This window comes from Prenolepis imparis, unplaced genomic scaffold (genome assembly GCF_030444845.1).
Source record: "Prenolepis imparis isolate NDT839.2.m4 unplaced genomic scaffold, iyPreImpa1.0 SCAF_12, whole genome shotgun sequence".
NCBI lineage: Eukaryota > Metazoa > Arthropoda > Insecta > Hymenoptera > Formicidae > Prenolepis > Prenolepis imparis.
Genome location: NW_028141170.1, coordinates 5,123,848 through 5,139,243, shown reverse-complemented (window position 1 = coordinate 5,139,243; position 15,396 = coordinate 5,123,848). Strand labels below are relative to the sequence as shown.

Below are 15,396 nucleotides of genomic sequence, written 5' to 3'. Positions count from 1 at the left end.
ATAAAAATTAATTAAATATTTGAAAGGAAGGGAAGAGATACATTTAGCGACATCTGGTTGCAGCCACATAAATGATAGGTATATGAATAAGACATTAAATTTAAAAAAAATATTTTAATCGATTATAAGAAACAGTAAAATTTTGTATTATATATATATCGCTTATTTTTATATAAAAATTATTTATTTTAATCTTTTTCAATTCTGATGGCAACGAATCTATAGCTGTAAATGTACATCTCTCCTTTATTGGCGTTGTGTAGTCTAGTGAATCACAAAGCATGTAGCCTGCACTCTCTATATTATCGCTATATGATATTTTAATCGATTAAGAATGTGTACGTAGACATGGATAAATATACAATATAAATAAAATCAATATAAATAAAATATACAATATAAATAATCGAATAAAAATCACAATTAATCTTTTTCTGAAAGATCTATATATAAACTATTAAAATGCTTGAAGAATATACAATTTTAAAAACTGTTTCAAATTATATATATATATATATACATACCTATATATAAAATATGCAAATGATAGATATGCAAGATATTCAAATATTCCATTCTAATATAGTAAAGATCTTTACATTATTTTATTATAGTTTCCATAACAGAGTATAATTTTTTGATGTTTATATATTTTAATGCTTTATACATACTTTATAATTTAATACAATGTATTAAATTATAAAGTATAACATAATTACAAAATATTATTATTAGCGAGTTTTATACAGCTGGAGGCTGTCTTCGCGTTCTTAATCGCTATGCATTCCTAACCAATGCATTTTACTTTTCGAGTCCTCGAATGGCCTGTCGTCTTTTCTCCCAAAGATTCTTCGTCCCAAGATCTGTCACGCTGCTTCCTTCCTACCCTGATTACCTTCCGCAACCATCAATTATATCAGATTTAGACATTTCATTCTTTCAAGAGAAGAATTTGTCGTTCTTAGATATATATTTATAGAAATATAATAAATATATAATTTATTTATATAGTAAATATAACTACGGGTATCTCTCTTAGTCTGACTCTTCCCCTTCGACTTGAATGGCATAGATGACCCTATTGATAATTACATTACCGCCGCATAGCTCTCGGGTTCATTAGAGTACTTAAACCTATTCACCCAGTCTTGCCTTCGTTAAGGTGGAAATACTATCCAGGAAGTAAAATTTTTATTTTAACTCTTTCTTTCAGTACAAGTTCTTTTTTAATTTCTTAAAAAGAATATATCAAAAATTATAAAATGTATAATTACAACAAATATATAATACATATATACATATATTATAATACATATATGTACATCATTTTATATATATATTATTTTATAATATATGTATACATTATAGAAAAAATATATAAGGCAATTTAATGAAAGAATCTTTGCTTAAAATAGTACATAAATGATGTACATATTTATTTCTTATGTTAGTAGAAAATGCTCGGAATTACACCGACATTATAATCGCGTGTGTGAGTAAAAATGTATGAAATACACTTGTGTGAATTATTCTGAATTAAGGCATAAATCAGTGCGATAAGGAACTCGATGACAGACGGATATGTAGTAGCTTAACGATTTCACACCTTAGGTGTAATGTGTGACGTTTAAACAACTGAAATTTGTGAAAAAAGTGTCGGCATATCTTTTTTAGATTTTATCTGTGTATCGAGTTTCATCAAAGTCGCGCAGTGCTCGCTCAAGCATGTCTAAAAAAAAGTAGAGATAACGCGAGGAGGATGCAAAGAGAGTAAGAGAAAGATATGAGAAGAAAGTCCAGAATGTCAATGCTCGAAAAACTACACCGATGTTATAATCGCATAAGGGAGTAAAAATGAAGTACGTTTGTGTGGATAGTAAATGGAGTCATAAATCACCACGATAAGCAACTCGATGACAGATGGACATGTAATACGATACCTTATTCGGTCGAGCGTGCCTTTTAAGGATTTAGAGATAAGGATGCGAAGAAGATAAGAAAAGGATACGAGAAGAAAATCCGAAACGCCAATAAAATGCGATATTTCGCCCCAATGATTTGTCTTACTTCAAAGTTATTCGACAAATGTATTTCATATATTTTTACTCACATACGCGATTATAAATAAATTAATATATAAATAAATAAATTATATTTATAATAAAATGGAAGTGACCTAAAAAAAGGCAGTGACCGAGAGAATAGCAAAAAGGATGCTTTAGTGGTTTTAACATCTCTTTTATACAATATACTTATTTATTTATTTATTCATATCTCTATATATCTAAGAATGATGACAGATCATTCTTGAATGATGTTCAAACCACTGAGGACAGATTGGCTGCAGGAAGTATTTCGATAATTTCGATAGACACAGGCAAGAAGTGACAGACCTTTATAATTTTTGAACGAGGAAATGCGACAGATCAAAATGATTCAAAGATTTAAAGAGGAGAATGCGTTAGTCAGGAATACATGGTGATTATAGGAATAAGAAAACAGCTATAAAAGTAATAATAATAATCATGATAATGATAATATTTTGTAATTATGTTATACTTTATATTTTAATATATTGTATTATGTAGAGCATTAAGCTACAAAATATGGTATTATGGAAATTATAAAAATAAAATAATATAATATAAATATGTGTATATATATATATATATATATATATATATATATATATATGTATGTATATATGTATAGGTGTAGTATATATAGTATGCTATAATATAATTAATGTTATATTTAATAGCGCACATACATTGAACATATCTTATACAGTATATTCAAAATCAAAATAACACATATACTTGAAACATTTTATAAAAAATAGAGATATTACATATATATAAATAACCGGAATGGTCACCTTATCCTCTCTCTCTCTTATATTTAACCGCATACCTGCTCCTAGTGTTAAAAAATTGTACAATTGCTTATGCAACTTAAAAAAATATTGTCTTTAAATTTACGTTTTATTTATTGTAAATGTAACTCTCAGCACCGCCGCGTCCAAATCCTGTAACCATAACGATCGCTCAATTAGACATATCTCCTTTATATCGGAAGCGATGAAAAAATTCAATTTCAAGACGGCATAAAATGCGATGAGATGTGCATATAAACGAATGGAATAAAGATGATATATATATATATATATACATTAATTTAATACATCAAGTGCAGAGGACACGACGACGTTTCGCGAAGGGTTTTGAATATGAAGCAGTTTTAGGGGAAACGAAGCGCAACGCGAAGCTTTCCATTTACCTCCTGGACCGAACAGGGCTGCATAGCAAGGGTGATTGCAATAGGGTTTCCCTTCGTGCTCGGCATGACCCCCGGGTGTTAGGGTCTTATTGCATTTCTCGCAGCGTAAACACGAACCGTGCCAATCTTTGCCTAAGGACGTCTTCCTCTCGGCTGCAACACAAGATGAATGTTAACGCGCGTCCCGGTGTAACGTAAAAGGCGGTTCACCGCGGTGGAACTGGCCGCGCTTTCCATATTAAATTTTATCTTCCTACGCTAATGCGAAAACCGCATTAACGTATCGCTTCCTAAGCGCGTTTGTCGACGCAAGAGTAATCACTGTGTAGGAAACAGAAATTAGTGGGCATACATATTAACGACAAAGGATGATGGAATATTGAGTGGTAATATTATTCGAGTAATATATTTGCAATATCAGGAATAAAATGAGATCTGAAAGTAATATTAAAATTTAATAAAAAAAATATTTAGCCGAAACAGCATTGCATCATTTATTTTCAGCGAAACTGGAAGTCTCAAGCGGATTGACTGCATCATCTGAATCGTGGATGGTGAGAATGAGAATAAGAAATGAGTGGCGTGAACCTTTCCATTAGCAATTTCGTAATTAAAAAATGCAATGTCAAAGTCCCGATGGAATCAATCGGCGTGTTATTTATTAAAGATGTGAAAGCGAAAGATTCTGCGGGCGTGTTTCACAAAAGATGTCGTTCATAGATTCTAAAAAAAAATTGTTAAACCTCTCTCGTATACTTCAGTTAACTCCCAGATGCATCTACGGAAATTTGCATCGGGATGTGCATACAAAAGATTCACCCTCATTATCATATAAGATGGTAGAAAGAAAGATGAAGTGACACAAGAGAAAAAATGCAAGAATTATTTAGATTACATTTTTTGTTATTTGTTGTTTGTATATATATTTTTAATCCTAAATTTATTGTGGATTATCGATTCTAAATATTTGTAAAGATTATAATTCATTACATGCATTCTTAAAAATGATAAAATATATCGCTATTTGGCAGTCCTCAGTAATTATCCAAATAACATAAAATCGTATGAAATTAAATATTGCATATTGATTAATATATTGAAATATATTGAATTCTCCGTTTATATAATATGATTTACAATTTTCGCGATTTTCCACTTTAGTCTACGAATTTCGTTTTAGCCTATACGAGTTGACATTTCATTGACTTCTAATTCCCTTATTCACACATATAACTCGTACGTATCCAGCGACTCGGCAAAAGACTCGAAAAAGCTAAAGACCGTTTTCCTTTTCCCTTCGCGGCGTATCACGCATATACGGGCGTATCAAACTTCGCGAGAGAGACAAAGAGAGAGAGAGAGAGAAGAAAGGCAAGAGAAAACCACATCGGACTGATGGTTGCATTCAAACGCTCCACCGTGTCTAAGAAGGAGCACAAAGGGCGGTGGCGCCAGGGAGAGAAATTGGAAAATGACGAGACGAGAGCGCAATAGGTGCGCATCGGAGAGGAGGAAAGGGTGCATCGGTGAAAGCGCGAGATGTGCAATGGAGGATGAGGAAAATGGTGAACGTACGACGGGAGAAGAGAACCGGGAACGAGAGAGAGAGAGAGAGAGAGAGAGAGAGAGAGAGAGAGAGAGAGAAAACGCACGCGGTGTGTATATATCGCGGGTAAGAAGGGTGCGCGCATAAAGGGCCATTAGTTAATTAACTCCTAATTATCTGACGACGGAGAAGCGGGTGCATAATCGTCAGCGGCACATTCGCCGCGCGCGAAAAGGCAGAGACAGTGCCGTGAGCGCGGATCGTTGCGCCCGGGGAACCAAACAATCGGCCGCCGTCGCCGCTACGCTGATTGCATAGGTTCCCTCGGAACGTCATTCTCACCCCCTTACGTCCCGTCGTTTCTTTCTCTCCCTCATTCTCGTCTCCTGCCTTCACCGCGATCCTCGCCCACGCTCGCTTCTTTTCAAATCGCCGTCCGCAACCATCGTACCTCTTCCTATCCCCTTTCCCCGCGTGGTGCCTCTTCCCTTCAGGGTACCCCAGATAACCCCTCGGAGATCTCGCATCACGTCGTTCCCTTCTCCTTTCCGGACAGCAGCGGGAGTTGCGGCGGGTAAACCCCGACCCCGGGTTCTCTTCTTCTACCTTTTCGTATCACGAGACCTAGCTATTCTTTTTCAAACCTGTTTCATGCTGCGTCTGTGTTGTTCTTATTAGTACCTGCGCGCGCGCGTGCGATATACCGACCGCGTTTCCTTTGTGTTGTCCTCACGGCTGGACAGTTTATCGTCGTGTTGCACTTTGCCCAATGCAGTTTTCTTGCTCTCATCCCGTCGTATCTCACGTCACGATTTCTCCTTTTCCTATTTCTCCTTTTGAATTAGCGTACGCTATATTTTTCCGTGCGCCGTACGTAGAATTTTGTATACGGAAGAAATTGTATTTGGCAAATGCAGATATGTATATATGCAATATGTAATTCAACTGCTAGCGTGAAAGAATTCCAATGACTCGCATTCGTTTTCGAGCGTTTTACACGGAAAGGGTGTGCCTCTTTGTCTCCAACTCGTCAATTTGTGACATTTTCGTTTCGCACGTTCATTCGTGCCGCGTGAAAAATGCAGTCCGTTAGCGTCAACTTTAAAAAAATTCTCGCGATGGAAAAGAGCTCAATTAAAAATGCATGTCTGAAACTAGCGCATGTGGACTCTTAGATTCCTTGTTTATATCGGTGGAAAGAAACGCATCGAAAATATACATGAAATTCTTTTCTATTCTTTTCTGTTCTAAAGAGAGAAACCTTAGACTTTGCAGATAAATGCACACAATAACTGTTCATCTGCATTGTTTATATGTGGTCGGACAGCTACTACGCTCGATGCCTCAAAGTGCACACTCGGCTAATAGATAACGTTATCACATGCAGCGTTTCACCGACTACTAATTACGATAGTACAAGTTATTACGGCGCGTTTAAAGGAGGTTTCGAGGTCGTCGTTTCCTCATTTTCGAAAATCATCGTCGATAACGATCGTCCGAATGTAAAAGGAAATCGCATCGACGGAATACTGCGTAGAAGTCACTCGTTACGAAACGGAAGCAAAACGTTACGCCACGAACTCAATCTCATGTAAATCCGCGACGTCTCTTGTGCAGGTGTAGCTTCTGTTACAACTACAGATTGAGTTTGTTCTGTAGAAACTGATTGGATTATTCATTCACACTCTATCTACTTGTAGCCCGAGTCTTGCGAATACAGTGAAACGGCTTGACATATTTGCAAGGTGGATTCCGAGGTCGTTTAATGATATCATTGATGTCGTCACCGCGGGTTTACCATTTCGAGTATTTATGTTTATCTGATATTCATGCTTTTTTTTGTACGGCTTGAATCTTATGAATTCAAACGCACGCACATATACACACACAGAGATAAACAAAACAGATAGATAGAGGTAGAGATGAAGATAGGTAGATAGATAGAAAAAGGAAGAAAGAGAAAATATTTTATATGTTTATATGTATTTTATATATATTTTGCACTAATCTTTCTCTCTTTTTCTCTAAAAAAAAAAGTATATAGAATAAAATAGCACATACACGACACGCATATATAAGTTAACTTTTTATATTCGGTATATTACTTTCAGTTTATCAAATATTATTCTTATCGCATCTTCTAGGAAGACAATGATAAATGATAGTAATAATAATAATAAAAAGATATAGTTATATATACATATGTCAGATAAAAATGCAACGTTATATTCTCTACGTTTTAATTACTTTAAACTTTCCTATCATGCGACGCACGCAGCTTGTAAAGCCGTGTATTGTGATAATTATATTACGTCTTTATCAATATAAGATACATGATAATTTCTTCTCTTCGCTATGCTATGCTATCTAAGTGACCGATACAATAACTTATTACATAATCACGCTTACGAAACGCGCGTAAGAAACATTTTTGCAAATAAAATTGTCGCTATTAATTTTTTCATCTTTCTACTCTTGCAGAGAGATAAAAATGATATAAGAAAATAGCTCGAATACATAGTAACACAGTATAAGAGTCACATCAGGAGTGGAATTACGTGCACAATCGAATTCGATCAGTCAACTTGTAATGCGTTTCTGCTCTACAGTTTTCTTATTTCATGCTTATTTATCACAGGATTTTTCTCGTCAAAAATCCAATAATAAATAAGCATGAACTAAGAAAACTGTAGAGCAGAAACGCATTAGAAGTCGACTGATCGAATTCGATTGTGCACGTAATTTCACTCCAGATTTGCAAATAAAGGTTTCCTCGATATAATTCCACTAAGCTCAGATTTCGTTGCTACGTACGCACAAAATGATCTTCGTTCACGATAATTGGCACAAGCTATACACTCTTCGTAGCATCGAACAATTTTCGACTTGTGGACATTATATCGACGTCTTAAAAACGTCACAATAATACAATCGTCATCTTACCGAAATACACAGCTTTGTTGCACTTTGGGCAATTCGGCATCTTGTTAGGCGTACCGGCTTCTAATCCGACGAGACTGTGCGTATATAACTAACGGAAGGATGCTCTCAGCGGCGTGGCCAGACGCGTACTGGCCCTGAGAGAGGCCCCGCAAGGTAACGCGACTCTCTCCCAGTTGATTGAGCATGTGAACGTGTGTTAAGGCTAACGGCTGCATAAACCAAGAGCCCGGGCCGTGGCCGCGTGTGTTTTAAGCGGCAGGGCAAATGTTACCTGCGTTCGCGTCGTTATGCAATTCCATGTGCGAGCATCTACACGCGTTTATGCGTATACGTACAGGGTGTCTTGGGTAAACCGCGCGCTTTATGGAATTCTTTAGCAGCTGGCATTAATAAACTCCCCATCTCGATAGAATCTTTCCGCAGTGTTACTTTCTCTGCACGGGAAAATAATAGAAGCTACCGTCTCATTCGTTGATTTTAATAAATCCTCCAGACATTAATAAATTTTTTAAATTTATATTAAATACTATTTTTTATGCTGTTTATACTAGTATTGAGAAATCTAAAATTGCATATAAATAATATTAGTTCAATTTTGTTTATATACCTATACTTATATATTTTTGTTTTTTTTTACTAATTAAAATACTCCACATATAGAGTGTAAATTGCTAAATAATATATATGTTTTATTGCCTTTTTTCCCTTCTTTTATTTTTTTATTTTGTAGACAAGTTCTGTGTGTATATCTCAAAGAGTTACGTTCCAAGATTATAAATCTCATTCAATAATTTTCTCTTTCATCCACGGATTCTTTATTCAATTAAAAAAAAGTGATTGCTCAAGAAATAATATCGAGATATCAATAGCTTTCAGGTACGTACTGAGAAAAATCGACTCTAACAATAAGTTGATCGAAAAATTAGTAGGAAAAAAAAATGTGGAGAATTCAGGACACTTCGTACGTGCATCAGATACTAAACTAGTAACGGACAGAACTCGAGGTTGGCTTTGTTCGATACGTTCGTTACTTTCTTCGAACGCGCTGCGAAGTAATACCGTTAGCTCTATTGCGAACAAATTCGTTATCAAAACCGCGCGACGCAACGCCAGACCGATAGTTCACGTAGTATTCAGATCGATAGTTTCGTTATGCGCGAATATAACGGAACAGGAGGTATATCGAGAGGTATCGAACGACGGAATGCACTCGCTTCGAAGGTATTTACTCATAAAACTGCAACGTGATACCCACGAAATTAATTAATTATCGGAATTTGGGTCGGGGGAGGAGACACGCGCAGCTACGCCCGCGTAGCCGGAGGGCGATGTGGAAAATTCCGCTGCGAATTTTGGAATTTATTTTAACGAGATTATATACAAATATCCGGGGCCGCGCAAGTTATTTGCGCGCCGCTGTAAAAATTCAACGTTGCAATCTTTACTTCTCGCAAAGCGATGCGATATGGTGCGTGTGCTAGTGTACTAATAGAATACGAGATCTTTATCCGCTAATAGTGGCTGTGTAAACATGGAAAAAAATACACATCGGCGTTCGTGTGTATAATTATATGGCAATTAAATTATTTACGAACTACGCGGAACTATGGAATACACATACATGCGAATTAATGCGCGATGATTAAAACAGAATCGCGCCGAAATAAGGAACACGACCACATCCGCTTTGCGTGCCGCATCCGCCTTTGATAGCGATTAGATGCCCGCGTTAATTGCGCGCGTCATGCGCCAGTCGTTCGCGAGCATTAAGGCAATCGCGAGCACGTTATTAATTCCGTACCGTCGACACGAAGGGAAAATGACGACGAAGGAATGCGATCCGGATCACGTCGCGCTCGTGTTGGCGATCGAGAATGGCGAGTTCGACCAGGCGAGTGACATTTTAGCGAGCGACTGTCAAAATAGATATATTCGTCCGGTGGGTGCTCTCCAAGTGACAGCTCTGCAGGTAGCCGCGTGGCAAGGGAGAATAGATTTGTTGAATAGACTCTACGAGATGGGCGCTGATGTAAACGATGCGGATAAGATCGGTAGATGCGCCCTTTATTACGCGGCTCATCGCGGCAGCGTCGACGTGACGGACTGGCTACTTCAACGCGGAGGATACGTCAACGCCAAAATCGGGGTCTACTCGTGCACCAAGGACATGCCGTATAGCTCGCTGACAAAGACTTGTTTTGTCGGAAGAAAAGTTCGTATCGCGAGAATATAATTATCGAAATTTTGTTAAGCTCGATTTAAAGAAAAAATGTTTTCTCGCCTTCCCTCCCTTTCAGTTGCCGTTACCCGTGTGTTGGGGAAGGACACCCTTGCACCAGGCGGTGAAGAACAATCACGCCGACGTCGTACGCGCCTTGGTGGAACACGGCGCGGACGTGAACGTCAAGGACGAGCGCCTCATCACTCCGTTGCTCTTAGCGGGGAGCGCGGTAGATCGCGATGACCTCAAGGAGATGACTAAGTTCGTGGAGATGGTCAAGATTCTGGTCGCCGCGAAGGCGTTCGTCAACATTATTCATCCGGACACGGGTATTATTCGTCAATCGTGCGTTACGCAATAAAATTACGCGCTGTGTGTCATCGTCGCGGTTTTACAACCCAGTCGTGAATGCATCAGCGCTGAAAAAAACTCCCGACAATGTCACACACCTTTACATACCGTATCTACGTTCGTTTTTATCGTTCGACATTTTACGATCATAATCAACTCTGCTAGGTACCACGGCGTTGCATCACGCGGCGATGCTGGGCAGCGCGGAAGCGACGGAGATGTTATTGTCGAACGGAGCATGGCCGATGTATAAGTGCAAGAGCTCCGGAAGCACGCCGCTTCATATTGTCGCGAGTACAGAGAGCACCGAGACGCTGATGGTCCTACTCGAGGCAATGCTGCCTCACAATATTGACACTCGCGATCAGGTTGATTTTATCGGATTCTTTTTTCGCTTTGATAAGTCAGACTATATCGAAACTGACACTTCACTTCTCTTCGCTTAGCTTAATCGTACGGCTCTTCATAGAGCATCTTACCGGGGTCATCGCGAATGCGTACGAGCCTTGATCGAGCACGGAGCTAACTTAGCCGCGACGACCAAGACCGGCATCACCGTCGTTGATGCAATATTCGCTCACATCCCGCGACCATTGGCCTTTATAACGGAAATTCTGGATTCTTGCGTATGAACGACTAATAATTCTCCTCTAGAGACATACGACAATGTAAGAATTACTTTAGACTCTTACGCGGATAGTGACAGATACTGTTCATTCTTACTCTCTGATATATATTTTACGTTACTAAGTTCTGATGAATGGGACGTTTATGTTAAAGATCACTGTCGACTTTAGTATACTGGCTCCGAAGCACCAGATGCAAATGGCAGTAGTCACGGCTGTTACAGCCGCAGCTTCGGATATAACGCAACTGGCGATATTACAGCATCCACTTGTGGAGACGTTCCTCAGACTAAAGTGGGCGAGATTAAGAATACTCTTTTTCTTTCTTATGCTCGTACACTTGTTCTTCGTCATCTCCCTCTCGATCTATGCCGTAATGTTTGTACGGGACGATACTGACCACGCAGTGACTCGAAGAATTCTCGCGATCTGTTCCTGCTTTCTACTATTTCACAATATGATTCAAGTTTTACTAGAGCCTAAGTAAATATGCGTTTACACACAAATAATTAAAATTTGCTAGAGGAACGGTATCTTAAAATCGACATACTCATCATTTTTCAGCAATTAAATAATGCATTTTATTAGAATTGATATAAACGTGATTCGTTTTTTATTATATTATAAATCCATATATTTTTACACTCATTGCTTGTTCACGTTAAATCAGTATCGAGAATTTTTTAAATTAAAAAAAAAGTTTATTTTTCTGTGACTATTTTGGCAAACTATATAATTTAAATAGTGATAATAATAAAATATCTTCTAATAATTTTACATTATATTCTATGTGTAAGTTTATAGATTTCTAAATTTATTTTATTTTTATTTTTATCTTTTTACCACAATTTTTACAGTTACAATTTTCAGTGTTTATTGACAACAAATTTCTGTTTGAATTTTTGTTTGCTTTTTAAGAAATTATTTGCTAAAAGAAAAATAATGGTTTGCAAAAATAAAATCATATGTCAATTTTGGTATCGTTTCTCTATGTTTTTCAATGTTTCAATTAATTTATATTCAATTATATATTTTCAAACATTTCAGACATTATTTGAGACAACTCGAAACGTGGTTATCGTTCATATGCGCTACGCTATCGTTGGTGACGTCGATAGCTGGGGAGATTGTGAAGTGCTCGAAGGAAGAAATTGAGTCTCGTCATTGCGCGCATTGGGTATTGCATTCCATCAGCATCGCAATCTTGCTCAGCTGGATGCAAATGATGCTGTTAATCGGTCGAGTTCCAATGTGGGGATATTACGCGCTCATGTTCTCCACGGTGTTAAAGAACATCCTGAAGGTTAGCTGAAGTAGCCAGCGCAATCCTTTTCATTTTCCGCGGAATAAAAGCTATGATTTTCATATTCTTTTAAAACTTCCTTTTCTTTTAAAATTATCGCGCAAGAAGCTTATTTATAGAAACTAAAATAACTGTTATATGTAACCGCGTGATTCGTCGAGATCTTTGTGTATAATCGTTGATCTCCGGACTCTATCACTCAGACTGATGACTCGCTCTTCCTATGACGAACTCTTCAACCACAAGCACGGCTAAAAACAGAGAAGAGACGAATGTGCGGACTCTGAAAGTCGCGGCGCGTCGACGATACGCATCCCATCGAGATCCCCTTGCCGCACATCATCTCCCTCGCGATTATAACGACGTGCATCCGGAGCTTTTTACTCCCTTTCAGGTTCTCCTGGCGTTCGGCTACCTGATTGTCGGATTCGCGTTGAGCTTCGCCGTTTTGTTCCATGGGAACGACCAGTTTCGCGATTTCTGGAGGGCCGTCGTGAGGACCGTGGTAATGATGATGGGCGAGTACGAGTATGAAGAACTGTTCAACGCGGAAAACGGCAGGGATACATTTCTACCGGTCACAAGTAGAATCGTATTCTTCGCCTTCACCATGCTCGCCAGTATCGTCCTAATCAACCTTATGATCGGCTTGGCGGTCAACGACATTCAAGGACTCGAGAAGGAGGTACGAATCGAATTCGGGAACCGAAATGTCTCTCTTACGCTTTTACTTATATAAAAAAATTATTTAACTGAGCTACCGATACACAATTCATCGATATGCAATTATACTTAATTAATCAGAATAATTAGAGCATCGGAATTAACGTTGTCGCGTCAGGGCCACATACGCCGATTATTGAAACAAGCGGAATTCGTCGCGCATTTGGAGAGGGTGACATCACACAGAATCTTTCGCGGCAATTGGCTACATCCTCGCTTAAGAATGCTTCTACACTCCAGACGCGACATTCTCACAAAAATTACACTCTTCTCGCGTGAAAATTATTTTCATCATGTGAATCATCTCATGGAGTCGCCTCCCAAGATTCCCGCCGATCTAATAGAGGCTTTATTTCTGTTAGCCACCAAGACATTCTACAAGAATGATAAGTATGTATTACGCAATTTATGTAAAGTGCATTCTCCCGTACTTATCGCATCCAAGATTGAAATTAAATTTTGTTAATGCAGTGACATATTATTTTTTAGTTTGACAGATAAAAATGTAGAGATTGATGACACGAAGCTGACTTCCATATTATCCAATTTAGAGGAACAAATTCGAGAATTAAAATTACATTGTTATCGCAATTTGACGAATCGGAGATCATCGAAACGGCGCGGATTCAAAAGAAAGCCTGTACAAAGAAGACTGTAAATTCTTAGCACGCATATGTAGGACATGTGCAAGATTGCAATTATATTCAGTCAGTATGCTGAACGTGTATTAATCTGGCAGCAACATTATTATAATATGAAATTGAACGTGATGGGAAATCTCGCTTTATTTAGGTTTAGACGGTATAATATATAATAAGTGTTTTTAAATAATAAAAATAGAAAAATATAACAAAGCAAAATGCACTTATGTATGCAAATGCTAAAGCATATATGTATACCTATATGCATATTGTATATATTATATGTATATAATAACGATAAGTCAGTGATCCACCTTGCCTTTTCAGCTGCATAGAAACCGCAGAGACATGCGGAAATGCCGCACAGATGTCACCACGAAACTAGTTTCCGTTTCTGCAACCGGAAACGGCCGAACCGCATTTCCCATTTCCGCGTCACTTATTTTAAAATAAATTTAAATTCGCTCGGATTTAAGAGATACTAAATTTTTATATTCCAAAACATACATTGTTAGTTGTCCGCGTAAATGCCTCCGCTTTATTGCCCCGCGGTGCGGCACTAAAGATAAAGAGCGGGAGTAGTTTTCGCTGAAATTAGCGACCATCAAATAAGATTTGCACGTAATGGCCGATATGGCTGAATTACGCGGTAATTATGGATATTTACGGTAGTACGTAAAACGCAGGCTAGATCATCGTATAAAACCTGGAACGCGACGCGACGCCATATCTCTGAATATATACGCTGATATTAAAGATCTCTTTTATTTTATTTTTTTCTCTCTTTTTTTCAACCACGATGTGCATTTAACTGGCGGGTTTTCGTGTGTGCGGATTCGCGTCTCCATATATCCGGCTGCTAAGTAGCCGCGCGTATAGTACCCGACGATGCAGCAACAGCCGAGAGAATTGCGCGGCCGAAAAATATTGCTGAGCATAAATTATAAGCCGAATATATGCGAAATGCAGTGTACCCTCTTTTTCCAACACATCGTATCGCGGCGGTAAACCCCACGTGTAATTTCGCTGCCTTATTCATTTCTGATATTTTCTTTTTTAATTTTTTATGACGCGCTGCGATAATTTTATAGAATTCTCGCGATGATAGGGAAAAGGAAAATCTATTTACGTAAAAGAAGAAACTTATTTCATCTATAATTATATATAAATTTATATATAATTTCAATGAAAAGTATCTAAACATAAATATATTTATATATTATAAAAAAAGCTTGTATATAAAGAAGCGCCTCGCTGCTGAAATATTGCATATTATTATATATTAAATTTATACCTGTATTATAATAAAAATTAAAAAGAGAAATTGGCAAGATACCAATCAATTCCATTACGAGCAAATTTTTCGCTAAATGGATTGCAGGATTTAAATAAGAATATTTTTAAAAATAATCATATAATGTTGTACATGATAATTTTTTGCATTTGTAAAGTTTGCATGGTAGACTAATTAAAAATTTATTAAATATAAAAAGACTGCGCACACATATACATACAAACATATAAACACGCACACACATACGCACAGTGATGCGGCTGAAATTTAGTTGGGCAACGGTTTAAAAGGGAACAACGGTAGAGCAAAAAGCGGGAGTCGAAAAACTCGCTGTGGAAAGGACTCGCGAGTGCAGGCGAATCTCATGCACCGATGCGAATTTAGATGCTTTCATGATTTATTAAATTCGCCTCGTACGTCGCGGTTCTGTATACGTCATGTTTCAACGGCGCGATTTCGGACCGTCGTC

At 37.7% G+C, this 15,396-nt stretch overlaps 2 protein-coding genes across 2 annotated transcripts; one reads left to right on the top strand and one right to left on the bottom strand.

Annotated features, from left to right (window-relative positions):
- Positions 1 to 99: 99 nt before the first annotated feature.
- On the bottom strand, positions 100 to 7,907 carry LOC145943514 (cysteine-rich protein 1). Its single transcript, XM_083051081.1, has 3 exons — positions 7,769 to 7,907; positions 3,280 to 3,432; positions 100 to 3,028 (listed from the first exon to the last, which is right to left on the bottom strand). Exons 1-3 carry the CDS (start codon positions 7,806 to 7,808, stop codon positions 2,985 to 2,987), a joined length of 237 nt encoding a protein of 78 aa, XP_082907207.1. The 5' UTR covers positions 7,809 to 7,907; the 3' UTR covers positions 100 to 2,984.
- LOC145943513 (transient receptor potential cation channel subfamily A member 1 homolog) lies at positions 7,804 to 14,879 on the top strand. The gene is given in 11 exon segments (XM_083051080.1): positions 7,804 to 7,921; positions 8,499 to 9,980; positions 10,066 to 10,318; positions 10,506 to 10,708; positions 10,787 to 11,008; positions 11,121 to 11,449; positions 12,014 to 12,269; positions 12,664 to 12,954; positions 13,111 to 13,382; positions 13,482 to 13,793; positions 13,961 to 14,879. Coding segments are annotated over 9 exon segments (2,487 nt in total). The 5' UTR covers positions 7,804 to 7,921; positions 8,499 to 9,488; the 3' UTR covers positions 13,651 to 13,793; positions 13,961 to 14,879.
- The last annotated feature ends 517 nt before the right edge of the window (positions 14,880 to 15,396 follow it).